General features: G+C 41.7%; 1 protein-coding gene across 1 annotated transcript in view; it reads left to right on the forward strand.

The window, feature by feature from the left end:
- Positions 1-846: 846 nt before the first annotated feature.
- The window catches only part of LOC146314660 (exostosin-1), a 288208-nt gene continuing 273514 nt past the window's right edge, over positions 847-15540 (forward strand). Inside the window, exons 1-3 of the mRNA XM_084738257.1 lie at positions 847-970; positions 2710-3352; positions 6296-7047. Of these exons, the coding sequence (XP_084594383.1) occupies positions 3062-3352; positions 6296-7047 (1043 nt within the window). The 5' untranslated portion in view covers positions 847-970; positions 2710-3061. The remainder of the gene's footprint in view (positions 971-2709; positions 3353-6295; positions 7048-15540) is intronic.

Consider the following 15540-nt stretch of genomic DNA (forward strand, 5'->3'; position numbering starts at 1 on the left):
TTTTCTTGGACTTTATTCACCGTTAAACTGACTCATCCAGACTGAAAGATGCTGATTTACAGCGAGCTCCCTCCGCACCTTATTTTCAGAGCCAACTGACGCCCCATGCCTGCTCGGATCCCCCCGTGCAGCCTGCTGCCAGCTCGCTGCTGTCTGGCTTATCAGCGCTGCTGCTGATGTTGCTGGATGCTGCACGGTGGCGCAGCCCAGATCCAACTGAGGATTTGAGGATGGAGACGTGAGGACAGCGGGTCTGTTGGAAGCGAGCAGTCGGGATGGAATAACCCCGAAGACTCCCGGTGTTCAGTTGATCCGTTACTTTAACCCCATTGTGAAAACCCTGCTGCCTGCTGCTCAGCGGACCGTGAAGTCGCTCCTAATAGCATTTTACTGAAGCGCGTCTCTTTCTTTAACTTACCTGGGATGATGATTTCTGCTCATTTTTCACAGGTGGGAGTGTGGATTTAAATACCAAAGTTTGGATCTTCTCTCTTTCTGGGATTTTTTTTTTTTTTTTTTTTTTTTTGGTAAAGGGGACTGTTGATTGGGAATGTACGCGCCTTGCTTAACACATCAGTTAATTCTGGATGGATGCTGCCGATGTTATCACGGCTCTTCTGGCAGATGATTGTGTGTCTAAATTCGCACCGTGGATACCTGCCGTGCTGACACGGAGCCGCGCGCGTGAAAATCAGCCCGTGGTCCTTCCTCCAGGAAACTTTGTGACCGGGACGCGGTGGAGGATGAAGGCAGCGCACCGTTTCTGGCTCAGAGCTCACTGACCGCTTCATTTTCCTCGCACGTGGTTTTAATACAATTTGCGATCTGTGGATGGATTTGTGATCAGGAGTTTCTCGGGGGGGAAAGCTGGAGAATGTGTTTCCAAACTGTGGAGTCCTGCTCAGGCTGGAGGGGAGAGCAGCGGGTATCCCAGTCCCTGTCCGGGACCACAGGTGTTCCCTGTAAACAGGTGAGTGCAGCTGGATGACAGCTCTCCAATCATTGTCAATAAAGAGAGCATTACTTTTATTCAAACAATGCTGATATCATTTGCAAAGGTGATTGTTTCCTTAATGCCATAAATGACCCACGTGTTGTTTCCTCGTGTATCAGGTACAGTGCACCAAACTCCATTCAGAAATCCTGCATTTTAGTGCCAGATTGCATATCGATCATGATCCAAGATTTAATAAACATTTGATACATCTCCAGCTGTCGCTCTTTCATTCCGCACCTTGATTACATTGAGAAAAATGTCGGTATATATTCACAATACTTACAGCAACTGCAAACTGCTCAAACTTTGTTAATAAGTCTTGTTTTACAACTCATTCAAGCCCACATTGGATGATACTGCTCACGAGTACTAAATTCGTAGATTTTTGAACGGAGTTTGGTGTGCAAATTGACAACAGGGGTAGTTTAGGGGTCCTGAATGCTCCTCTGGGACTTCTCAGTGATCTACCTTCTAAGGTAGATTAAACTGAAACAAACCTGCATATGCAGACTAATCATAATCTAATAATAACTTGGCTGATAAAAGAACAGATCATATCTTGAGATGCACCAAACAGCACTTTAAAACAAAATCCTAATATCATTTGCAAGGATGATGGTTTACTAAATGCAATAAATGACCCACGTTTTATTCCCTCATGTATCAGGTATACGACACACCAAACTCCATTTAGAAATCCTGCATTTTAGTGACAGAGTGTTACCGAACATTATCTAAGATTTAATAAATCTCCAGCTGACTCTCCTTCATTACGCACCTTAAACTGTTACACTTTATATCGATGAAAATATCGCAATATATTCACAGTCTTATTCACATGTTAACCCAGGGCACTTTAGACTGATTAAGTTTCATTTTGCATTAACAAAGTCCTGCACAGTCAATGCCAAATTTTGTAAAAAAAAAAATTGTAAAATGCATCCAGTCGTATTGAATTAAGGCAAATATATTTGCTTAAAGGCAAACAGGTGTTTCATTGCCAGAACTGTCAAATGGTTTCTATAAGAGAGCTAAAACCTTAGTGCTTGTTTGCTCACTGGATCTAAATCATGACAAATGTCTCACTGATTTGTGCTGATGATTCACAAGATATTAAAATCTGATGTCATTGATAACATATTAGGTGGTCTGCAAACAGCTCAGAGGGCTCAGGCCAAAGAACAACATTTTGCAAGATATCACTGTTCTTTTTAAATTTTTGCTTACAGAAGTTTAGCCTGAGCAAAATGCATGTGGGGTCTTTTCTGGATTTCTCTGATTGATCGTTAGAGTCACAGACTACAGATTAGAACCCAACTGATACAGGATTTTGGGGGCCGATTCCAATGACGATATAAGTTTAAAAATCAATAACACTTTTGACAAACATATATAATGGAGGCAGGATTCTACTGTTTGACAATAAGTTACTTAGTGGGATTTCTTGCATTCTAAATGCATTTTGACCATTAGTGGAGGCAAAAAGATTAAATCTACAAAAAATGCAAAGTAAAAAAAAATTAAAATAAAGATACTGACAGATATATTATAATAGGATTTGTCCAAGCTGTTTTTGAACGCACCAGAAAGATAATAGTGATGATTGAAATGTATTATGTTTATGGTCCTTCTTCAGAGTTTTTTTTTTTGTGTGTTGTGTGTTTGAGACTTTATTGGCAATTTAATTCATTTCTATTTCTTATATCTTTTAGTGACTCCAAATCCCAAAATGCCGAGCTGTGGATAGAGAGGCTACCCTGTGGGTCGAGCTGACCTGTGTCTACCTCCCTGCACCTCCTCTCCTCATCCTCTGGTTCCTTCTCCTCCCTTTTTCTTCTTTACCTTTTATCTTTTTTCTTTCTCTGCCTCTTTTACTCCTCCTCCCTTTCTCTCTTTCTTTTACTTCATCCTCTTTTTCAAATCCCTTCCTTTCCCTCTCCCTTGCATCCCTATCAGTCTCTCGCTCCCCCCTCACCTCCTTCTCCTCTTGTTGTTGCACCTCCCTCCCGTCCTCCTCCCTGGTTCTACCCACCACGTCCTCCTCTTCCTCCCCCCACAGCACACATGCAGGCCAAGAAGCGGTACCTGCTCGTGTCTGTGGGGGCCGGTCTTCTCTTCCTCATCTACCTGTGGGGTCTGCAAATCGGGGACTTCCAGCAGCAGCCGTACCAGTATCACCAGTTTCCCCAGTACCCCCAGTACCACCAGCAGGAATACCAGTACTACTACCACCACCAGAGCCAGGACGTGTTCCAGCCCCAGCCACTGCCCCAGAGAAGCCCGTCCAGACCTCCCAGGCACTGGCCGGAGTCGACCCAGCTGCTGGAGCCATACCTGGAGGGGGGAGAGCAAGAGGTAGACTGGAAAAAAAAATGATGGAGAATCTGTCACCTCCTTAACCATGAACCAGAACAAAAAACTTAAAATTCAAATTCATAAAAGTATCATCAGGAAAGTCCACTGTACCAAAAACTGAATAAATTCTAAAAAATGCATGGTTTTAAAATTGGATAAAAGATGATCCATGATTACTGTAGCTGATTTCAAAGTGTCATGTGTTGAGCTTTTTCTTTAACCTTTCTAGTCTTTGTTTTTTAATGTGAAATACTTGATGGAGTAACCCAGGCCTGGACGATAAAACAGTGGCGATATGTACTGGGAGTAGACGCTTGATCAGAGTCTTCCACGGGTCCAGTTTTGCAAACGCCACCTGCAAAAGAAAGCTGAGAACCAGAACCAACCCGTTACCCGCAATTATCTCTAACTCAAAGTCGTGAATATGAGCCCTGCGACCCGACCTGCACCCATGATTAAACACACATAGAGAGTCACTCACTTTGCCTGTGCTCCTGTAGCTGCTGATGTGTTTCCAGCTTAGCTTGCAACTATTAGATGCAAATACATTTTGAAACATTTTACGAGCAGAAAAAGCCCCTGACAGCGTTATACTCACTGTCTGAGTGCACCAAAATCCACCCGAACCTCCGACTTGACTTTTGACGATGTACTGTTCTCCATTGGCTATTTTTGCCTTTATGTCATCAGTTTTAGCGACCTGCTAGCCATCAACGCTGTCAGATCAAACAGTGATGTTTAGCAGGATGTGGGGTCAAAGTTTGTTTTGTAGTTTTTCCACAATAAAAGCCAGATTATTTTACCTGTGCCCACACTCATGACTTTCTATAAATAAATTATCCATAACAAAATGTTTTTGACTTCATTAATAAATTAAATTTGTTCAGTAGTCTCAGTTAAATGAATTATGTGCCAACTGCCATGAAAGCACATTATGAAGACACCCTGGCTCATAAACAGCCTGTCATATCCCTTGTGTTGTAGGTGACACACAATGAACCAGTCATTAAACAGGTGTGTTGTTCAGTTCAGCACTGTTGAAATGTGATACAACAATAGAAACAGCATGGAGTGAAAATGTGAGTGCAGATGATAAAGAAATACATATGTTTTTTAAAAATGCATTAGGTCTATTACCTTTGTGTTGATAAATAAAATGGTTGCATTAAAACTAAGACAGTTAAATTCAAAATAAAGTGGTTAAATTCAACTTTTTTTCCCCTGGTTGTTATTAAAAATAGGTCTTTAAAAATTACTTTTTTAAACCTTTTCTCTATTCAGTGAGACTTCACTGAGAGCGATGCTCTGTTCTGCAGGAACGCACCGATCACATTCACACAGTTACACATTCACACCTGGAAGCTGCCCAGTAAAACCACAGTCTGATCTGCCGACCGCTGAGCAGCTCCACCAGAGCAGCTGAGGTTAAGGGCCTCGCTCAAGTGGTAATGAGGGAGGGTAAGGCACTGCCTTTCACTTTCCCCACCCATAATCCTGCTTGTCGGGGAACTGAACCGGTGACCCTCTTAGGCTGCCACTGCCCCATTACTCATTATCAGTTATTATCAGTATCAACTGAAATAAAATATTTTGCCAAGCTACATTTTTCAGCTACGTTGTCCGGCCCTGGTTTAACCTCCTCAGGCCTCTAAAAACGATTCAAGCGATGCAATCTGAGAAAGAAACATCACTGTTTGGGTGAACTGCTCACAGGTCTGAACCGGCGCCAGACCAGAAACAGGACTATATCAAAAAACAATGCGGCGGTGGTGTAGTTGTGTTGCTTGATTTATCAGTGAGAGGATGAAATACAATCCAGGAAGTCTGGTTGGAGAAACAGATCCAGGAAAGCTTATGAGTTGCCAAAACACTGCACAGAGCTGCACAACGAGGAAGATTTCCTAATAGATCTTTATCACGGCAGCCATATTGATATGAAATAGCACTGTAGGGTAAACACAGCTGTTACCAATGATACTAATTAAGGTCTCGTTGCATTCAGTGTAGCAGAGCCTCCAGTCAGCCTGTATGCACAACAATAAACAGCTCTCTGACTCTGTTTGACCTGAATGGAACCCCGCTGACACAAAGTCATCGCAGGACTGTAGCTGCAACGTACTTCTTTGTGGTGTGACGTTCACAGGACTGCAACAGCATGTTAATTAAAATGTAGCTGGTACGTTCTCCCAACGTTTCCACGACTTTTTGGAGACATTTTGACGACAGCACTTTATATCACTGGGATGTTGCATGCAGCGGTCCCTGCTAAGACAGGGCTGTTGCTTCAACATAACATTTTTAATGTAATCTTGCACTATTGTTGCTGCAACATAACTTTTTAAAGCGTGATGTTGCTGCATTGCTGCAATGTAACATTTTAAATGCAACATTTTGGGAATGTTGCTGCAATGTTTTAAGTGTAATGTTGCAGGAACATCATAATTTTCACGTGTAGAGTGAGAGTTAATCATGCAGGATTGATGGATTGATAAGCATACACACATAAATGTCAGCTTAACAAGGTGGTATAATAGGTGTAATTTTGCTGTATTTTGGGTCACAAGTCAGGATGGCTGCGAACTGCTTCTTTAAAGGAATCACAGACTCAACTTCAACTTCAACTTGTATTGGTTGATCAGAGCTGCTGTTGCTCCATCATGCAACAAAGCACTAAAACCCCCAGTCAGTACTGCAATGATTTCTTTTGCTGACAGCCTGAGGAAGCCAGAAATCCTCTCAGGTGTTATTAATACTCTCACACAGATCATTGATGTTTCACAGAAATCTTTGGAATTGATTTTTTTTCATGTGTTAGCTGAGAACTGATCAATGCAGGATTGATTGATTGATGAAACAGACAGATGTGTGGAAGCTGTGGGGGTGTAACAGATGTGTTTTTGCTGTATTTTGGGTTTTCCTAACTGTTTGTCCCTGTGTGTCCAGGAGGACAGCCCTCAGCTCCATCACCAGCACACCTCGCCTCGAGAACGTCGTGCGATCCGCGACAACATCTACAAGAACAAGCGCTGCCGCATGGAAACCTGCTTCGACTTTGCTCGCTGCCAGTCGGGCTTCAGGGTTTACATTTACCCTCCTCAGAGAGGGGACGAGATCTCCGAGACCTACCAGAAGATCCTGTCGTCCATCGAGGAGTCTCGCTTCCACACCAGAGACCCTTCGCGGGCCTGCCTGTTCGTTCTGGCAGTGGACACGTTGGACAGGGACCAGCTCTCGGCTCAGTACGTCCAGAACGTCAGGCTTCGCATCCAGAGCCTTCCAACGTGGAACGATGGCAGGAACCACCTCATATTCAACCTGTACTCCGGCACCTGGCCGGACTACACGGAGGATCTGGGCTTTGAGGTGGGCCAGGCCATGCTGGCCAAGGCCAGCGCAGATGTGGTCAACTTCCGAACCAACTTTGATATCTCCATCCCTCTGTTCTCCAAGGATCACCCGCTGAAAGGAGGGGGCATAGGTTATCTGACGCTCAACGATGCGCCGCCCTCCAGGAAGTACCTGCTGGTTTTCAAAGGGAAGCGATACCTCACTGGCATCGGCTCTGAGACGAGGAACGCTCTGTATCACATCCACAACGGGGAAGATATTATCCTGCTGACCACATGTAAACACGGCAAAGACTGGGAGAAACACAAGGACTCTCGCTGCGACCGAGATAATGAAGAATACTCAAAGTAAGACACGCTGTTTGATCTCCTATCTTGTTTATGCTGCTTCTGGGTGCTGCTTTTATTTCCATTTGAATAAGAACTTCAATGCTTTGAAGATCAATCAATTAAGAGGATTCATTAGTGGGTTAAAGGGATAATTCAGATTATTTGAAGTGGGTTCATATGAGGTACTCATTGATAGCAGTGTTTTATCTACAGTAGATGGCGGTCGACACGCCCTCAGTTTGGAGAAGCAGAGAGGAGAACCAGCTGGGAAGATAAGCAGCAAATTTCAGCAGCAAAATATATTTTAGCTTCTTAAATAAAAATCTGTCAGTTTACATGTTGGCTACACTTTATTTAGAATATTTTCATGGCTTTACTTTGTTGTCAACTCAACTCAGCTTTATTCATATAGCACCTTTCATACAAACATGCAGCACAAAGTGCTTCACACAGCAAAATTAAAAGAATAAAATTGCAAACAGCCTTTTCCGACAGGAAACTACTGCTATGTAAACATGATATATATCTCTCTCTCTCACTCAATCATATCTATTTGCAAAATCTGTCATTTTACCTTTGTTATACTGTAAAAAAAATCATACAGGAATTCAGTGGAATCACCTTTTTTTTCTAATTAACTTAAAGTAAGTATACATATGTATTTGTATATACATATAAACATGAGTTGTTCTAAGCTGAAGTCTTTTGACTTGAATGAAGAGTTCAGTCGGTGTCAAGCAGTGTCACTGACATAAGAAGCTCTTTTTCCAAGAAAGTCCTGTGTACAAAAATAAACATACAAAACTATAATAATTTACAGGCACACATTAAACATTTAAGAAAAGCAGTTACTTGTGATGATTAATGAGAACCCACTTTTGCCAAGTTCAGTGAGAACAAGAGGTACAGCTAATGTTAAAATGTCCTGTTACACTGATTCATTAAATTAAGTTTCATACTCCAGACTTCCCAGCATGCACTGCATGAGAGTTCAAAATGTCTTGAGACTTTTATTTTACAGTTGGGGAAGAATTGTTGGTTCAACCTAATATTTTAAGTTTGTGGATCATGTTTTCTCAAGTACAACTGAATTAGTGTCAAGTTTATTTGACTACAGAGGTTTATTTGTTTTGAATCATTACAAAATTACTTCTACTTTTCTTTTCAAATTCTGCACGGACACTACCTTTAAAAGTTATAATTTTTTTGTTTTGTTTTGTTTTTTTACAATGTAGTTTGTGTTTTGTGTCTGACTGCAAGGTGAATGAATGAATGGCAATATCATAAAAGGTAACGTACAGCTTTTTTTCTTTGTGGCTAAAAAAGATGTTTTGCTGCTAACCCTGTCCTCAGAAGTTCAGCTCCCACTCCTCTCTGCTTCTCCAAAACTCGGGGCACGTCGGCCACCATCTAAACTGACTATACAACCCCACTTCAAATAATCCAAACTATCCCTTTAATACAGTTCGCAGTCACAGTCTTTGCTGGTCTTTTTGTCACTGCTGAGTTGTCTGATGTTTTCCGGTTTGTCGTCCTGCAAAGAGAGCAGACAGCCTGCACGTTAGCAGACATTAGCACTTTGGCAGTTGTCTAATTATCGGCTCTGATTTGCTGTTGGTTGTTTCAAGTGCAGCGTGTTTGCGCATCATTACCTCACAGGCACTTGATGTGACCGTGGGCGAGGATGTTACTGCTGTCGATCATTACCAACGCCGTTTATTGGCTGAAAACTCTCCTGCTTGAGAGTGTTGGAGACTTGCTGCTGTGCACGAAGCTCCTCTTCTGTATTTAAATGAAACAGGTTGCTTTCATGTGCATATTTCCCAATTGCCATGGGAGTTGAGCTTCACTGTTGCTGTGCTCCTGAGACAAAATGAAGGTGTGTGTTCATGCTGTAATGTGTGTGTGCGTGTGTGTGAAATAGAGAGAGGAGTGGGAGAGCTGAGAGGCGTTGACTGTCGAGAGCAGGAAAGTTTTGTCAGCTCAGCAGTTGGTCGAGAGAAAAGTGATCTGAGTCGGGGATGGGAGTTCACCTTTTGAAATTTTTAAGCGAGAGCTGGCAACTGAAAGAAGAGGAACCACTGCATGTGGAGAGAAGTGGGAGCAACTTTCTCAACTTCTCTGCTTTTTCCTGAATATGTTCGCCCAAGAGTCAACTGTTGCATATTTTAGGTTTAGGTATTAGTGATACCCAAAGGAAAACCACGGTGGATCCAGGGTCCTGCTAAGTGCTGCTGAATTTTTACAGAGAGTACATGTATGTAGTGTAGTCTGCAAACCTGGCTCCGTTCCAGCACTTAGTATTATTGAAATTAAACAATGACTGTGAGGTTAAACTGCTGACTTTCAGCTTTAATGGTGTTTGAGAGTGTTCACATCCATATTCAATGAACAGTGTGGCACTCACTGCCCTTCTTATACATACTTCCCCAGTTTTAGGCAAATACAGCAGGTAGGGCTGTGTCAGTATGGATTTATTCTTACTCTCTCTAGCTCCTTTAAGGAATAGGGCACTGGATAAAGTAAGTGAGGGTTGTGATATACTGCTAAGTGTTGCTCATAGCAGAACAGAAACTTAAACGTAGCAGGAAGTTGTCAGTGTGGCAGTGAATGTACAGTGCAGGTCAGTTAATAAACGCTGCAGCTTCTCAATACTAGGAAAAATCTCGTCTGTTGTTTCCCAACTGCTGGAAAAATGAGGTAGTTGGCTCTAAAGTAAGCTGAGCAGGAAAGGCTAACATTAAGCTAATGCTAATGCTAACATCAGCTCTGGTATGATCATATCCCCTTCAGGAGTGAAGTAAATTGTTAATTGTTGTTAGCATGTTGTTAGCCACCCATTGGCACTCCCACGATTCCCTGGATTGAGTCTGTCAACCAATCAGAGGCTGTGTTCCTGACTTGTGCATGAAAGCGCTGATCCATAAGTGTTTTAATAGATCCATGCCCTTCAAAATAAAATGACAGTGGGTATGTATCACCTGACGACCCTAACAGCAGGACAGCAATCCCAAAAATCTATACAGAGAGGGCAACCATGCTTTTTTTTTTTACTTTTAGTGAAGTTATAATACCTGGCAGCCTGACCAGGCCTGGCAGAGCATCCCGAGGGTTGGAGACTTCAGACAGTTCAGTATTTCCCTCAGGGAATTGATTCACAAGTTGTAGGACAGTGGCACTATGGTCAAAGTCTCCAACAAACAGTGAAATATGTGTCCAGCTGATCGATATCTGACTTTAAACTCACTTCAGGTTGACACTGTCCTATCAGAGTCAAAATCAGTTCAGAAAACACAACAGAACTCAAATGTACAGCTCGGGAGGCAAAGGTAAGATTTATGTTCAAGGATACAAAAAAGCTAGGCTGAAGCAAAGTCAGAGTAACACAAGATGGATCAAAAAATATAAGCAGGACCAAAACTGACAGGACTCTGGAAAGCTCAGGTACATGGTCTGACAGAGAACTAATGGAGATGAACCAGTATACTAGGGAGCTAATGAGGAAATGGTGAGTGGGGAGTGTGAAAAGTCAGGAATCATGAGTATAATGTTGTGATTCAGCTCCACTACTCAGCAGGTAATCATCCAGAAAAGCACACCAGAAAGTCTCGACATGTGAGTCGATTTAAAATCTCCTGTTTGTAAAGAGACCATAAGATTTCTGCACACAATCACCGGCGCAAACAACGTCAATGTTCTCTATTTTCCCTCGACATTGGAACATTCTGCTCTGATTAATTGCAGCAAAGTCAGCGTACATGTGTTCGATCGATCATCACCACCTGCTGACTTGAATCAGAGATCCACACGCGTCTCATCTCGTAAACAGCTTTGCTCCGTTTCCCCTTAAAAGAAAACTTTTGCAGATTTTCAACCAGCTTCGAATCATTACAGTCTGGGCAGTATACATGTTTAACTTCCCTCCATGTTGCCTGCACTCAGAGCTCCCCGCTCATTTTCCGACCTGAGGGCCGTGGCTCGAACTACAAATTGTACTTCCATATTTTTACGTGTCCGCCTCCACAGACAGACAGTCAGACTGGGAGAGAGGCAGCTCACGAAAAACTCAAACTCAAACTGTCAAACAAGGCAGTGTTGATCAAATATGAATCAGGTTTCTGTCAGTAAGGGCCAATTTCTCACCTCAAATGTTTTCAGAAACATATTTTAATGTACAATTTAGTTGTAATATGAGGGATATTGTCACCAGGCGGTCGTTTTTTTTGCCTGAAAATGGATGATCCAAAACCGAACACCACTCAACTCTCGGTATGTCACCCACCAGCCGGAGCATTAAGTGGTTTTTGCAGGTTTTATTCCTTTTGATTTTTTTCTAATTATTTATTTATTTAACAAAACGTGACATGAATCAACAAAAAACACAACAACAGAAGCAAAGGTCTACTGCAATTTTCAACTCGTAGAAGGCATAAAAACTTGCGTCAAAATACCACTTTCATGTTGCAGAGATGCCACTTTCCACACAAAAATCACACCACGATCATTTAAACGTTTTACAATGAAAATGAGAATTATTATGCAAAATTTATGATGTCACAAATCATCTCACAATTTCAGTGTTTGTTAAAATTATCCCAATTTGATTTTTTTTTTCTAAATTATTCAGCTCTGCCAGAAACAAAGTCACATCAAACAGAATTAAATCTACATATAGGTATATTTTCTACCTTTTAAGCAAATGCATCTTTAGGTGTTATGTTTTTTTTTTCTGCTTTATTTTGTAAGCCTGGTCATCCCTCGTGTGTCTTAACTTTGTGTCTTTGTCCTTTTCCCGCCTTTTTTGATTCCCATTTTTTTCTCCTGTCTGATTAGTTCCACCTGTGTCTGATTAGTTTCTTGTCTATTTAATCTTTGTGTTTTTCTGTTTCTTTGTCAGTTTGTCCTTTGTGTCAAGTATCTGTGTTTTCCTTATCATTTTTTACTTTTACCTCGTTTTAGATTTCACCTTAATTTCACAAAACAATAGGCAGCCCAGTTTTACAAAAATAACTTATTTTCAGCTGTGAAATTTCCCTTTAAAGTTAATTTTATACTTCATGAGTGTAATCATTTCTTCTGACATTAACAGTTGAGCACTTTGTTTCAGGCAGCGAGTGGCTCTGATGTAAAACTGCGCGAAGCCCTGCAGTCACTGACTGCAAGAAAGTTTGAAGTATTGGGACTATAAAGCTAATTTTAAGTTGTTAAGTAAATTTCGGTGCACGTAAATTGTGTGTAGTTGTATGAGACGGACCACATTCCCTCTTCAGTTCATCTGCTGTGGGTGTAAACACCAAATCTAATGCACTGGAGTACAAAGCCAGCACAGCAAAAACGTGTCACTGTCCTTCCACTAATGGACTGCAGTGTGTTTCTGAAAGTGCAAGGCCTGTAATCACGGCTACATAATTGTATTTCTAGTTGCTCCACAGGCTCATACCAATGCTTTATCAGTTGCAGCTCACGCATCTCGACAATGCAGGCTAAATTCTGCAACTTTCTAACAAAAAGAAACTGAATTTTACACGTGATCACTGTGCAACTACATGTGATTCTTTATGCTCTGCTCTTTCTCTTTCATTTCTGCATTTTAGGTCATTTTATAGCCTATTTTCTATGAGTGACATAAGAGGGTTTTTGCTATTTTGACATTATTGCAGGAAACAATGCAAGGACACTTTTTCTTTAACTGTCTATATATCAAAACAAAGGGTTTTGGTTTCAGTAGAGGCTGCACAACTCATGCAGAAGTTGCTGTTTTTCACAACTCGAAAAATAAAATCCAGCAGTGTACACTGCCTGCTGCATAAAACACGAGGGGTGATAATCGATAGAGTACATTAATGAACAGAAAGTACTTAAGAGGCCTCTTCACTAAATAAATTTTACATTAGTCCATTCACCGACTCAGTCTGGCATTGGCCTGATATCAAAACCGAAGAGCTCATTCTGACTGGCATTGAGTTTAGCTCTCAGTAGTTTTCATTTCTATCTTCTCTCTTGTTCTCGTCTGGCAGTCAACCAAACAGTTTACTTAAAGACATCTTTCAAGGATCTCTGAAGGTTGCAATCTTGCTCGCTTTTTATAAAAAAAAAAAAAAAAGATTTGTGGAGCTGGTCAGGTATGAAAAATGCAGAGATTGATTTGGTGCCCGTCATTAAATTGTAATTTGTTCAGATCGTGGACTAACTAGCAAATGGTTCCCAACACTGAGCAGGTGATGGTTGATGCTTAATTTGTCTCCAGGTGTTAAATCCAGAAAACTACTCACATTAAATACTTCAGCAGTATGTGCAGACTTTTGTTCTTGTTCGTCAGGAAAGGTAGAATCAGTAGGACTGTTCCGAGTCTGTCTCATTCCCAGGGCGTTTTAGGTCAGTGAAGCATCCTTAGCACGAGGGCAACATTTATAATCTATATCGCTCATAAACAACCTCGTTTGGACAATAATTATTTAAAGAGCGGCGCTTTTTATGGACGATTTAATCTGAAACTCAGAACATAACCTGCTCCTGATCAGGTTATGAGCTCAGCATCAGTTACCATGGTGATCTAGCAGGTTAAAACAGCCACCTTCGTGACAATGAAAACCCTGATTTTATACTCAACATACTTCGCTTCATGGTTCACCCCTCAGATTAACAATACAGTAAATACAACAAATGACAAATGCAGTTGTGTGGCTGTGCAACTCAATCTCATCTAATCATCTTGCACCCAAATATGAGTAAATGTTTCTCTTCCCACAAGAGCAAAAGTTTGTTCCCGAGAGTCTCATTCTGTTGCACGTCTACCCTCATCCGTCTGTAAACAAGCAGCCTCACAATCTTTTGAATGTGGAGGTTGTGGCTGAAAAGAGCCTCCTCGTGTGTTTGCTGCCGCCTGGCCTGGTGTTTTTACGCTTAGCACATCGATACAGACATCAGCCGGTGCAGTCGAGGGGAGATCCTACACAGCCCGGGCTCCCTGATGGGAACAGAAACCGACGAGGATCTTGAAGCCTCGGGCGGTCGATAATTGCCCTCCAATTGAATTAAGCTGTGAATGAAGGGGGTAGATAGAGATCTCACCTCCCACTGAGCGGAGCGGGATTGAACTGCGGCAGTTTTACTGTACATAGATAACAGCCGGCCTCACCAATTAGAGCCTCGCGGTCTCGAGTGTCTTGAGTGTCTCTCCAAAGAATGTTTGATATCGGAGTCTGAGGGCTCAACTTACAGAACGGCAGATAAGACGCTTAATTCAGATCGCCGTCACGTCTTTCATGATTGCTTTCATGGTCCAAAGAGAGGAGGGGAGAAGAAAGAGTCTAGATGATGGTCAAATGTGATGAGAGCTGACGGTACAGTAAAATCCATACACATCTCTCTGCTTTTCCTCCCTGTACTGACATCCTCTCTTCTTTTTCTCTCTTTAGGACCTTGAAGCTATTTCAGCTCTTTCTTTCTTCATTCTGTCTTTCTATGCTTCAGAACCTGTAAGAGGTTCTGTGGCAGTGCTGAATCACATGGCCCTTTAATGCCACAGGATGTACTTTTAAAAAATATATTGTCATGTTTCCTGTCACAGACACGAAAGTCTGGCCGTGTCATAAAACCAGACCATAAGATAGAAGCTTGTTAACTGTTATTGCTCTTTCAGCAAATACATGGGATGTGTTGGATGCTTCAGAGAGTGAGGAAGGATGTGACTGAATGTAACACGAATAAAACTTGCTGCATTCATAATCAGCTAATCTTGAATAACGACTGGACCGATGAGCCTAATTTGTTTTGTGCAGCTTCATGACTGTATGCTGGAGGACGTCTGTGATTCCTCGAAAAACCTCGAAACCCCTTTTTTTATGGCTCTAAATGATCATTTGGACTCAAGGATGAATCATCAGATTTTAGTTGTCAAAGGTCAAAGGTCACACTAAACTCGCTAAACACGCCATGGCCATAATTCAGAAATTTATAAGCTAACTGTGACAAAATTCCACAGAAATGTCTAATGGATAAAATGATGAAGAGCTGCTAGAGTTGGGCGATATTTTAAAATTTTCCATACAACCATCGTCGGCCCATCAATTGGCGATTGGTGACATCTTCCATTTGTCCAGTTGGCCAACCTTAATGGATGCAGGATGTTGAGCGCCTTCAGGAGTCGCCAGATAGGTCAGACCTGAGCCACACAACCTCCTCTCACCATGGAGGTCATGAAAGAGGACGTACTACACAAACAGGCGGAGTCTCCCTGCAATGTGCACGGGTAAATATGTTATCCTCATTTTGAGAAACCTGAATAATGCCATTTAAAACCTACTGTTATTACCATACATACAGGGATACTGAGGGCAGAGGAAACATGCAACATAAAATAGATATTCAAGACATTTAAAAATATGTTTTAGACAAGCCATGGAGCATTGATTTGTCAGATATGGTGACTGCTGCATCTCTGGAGCATAAATAGGACAGTATGTCTTGTCCTGTGTTACATATTGTGTAAAACACATACAACATCCGTGA

This window comes from Lutjanus erythropterus, chromosome 15 (genome assembly GCF_056507025.1).
Source record: "Lutjanus erythropterus isolate fLutEry1 chromosome 15, fLutEry1.hap2, whole genome shotgun sequence".
Classification (NCBI taxonomy): Eukaryota; Metazoa; Chordata; class Actinopteri; order Lutjaniformes; family Lutjanidae; genus Lutjanus; species Lutjanus erythropterus.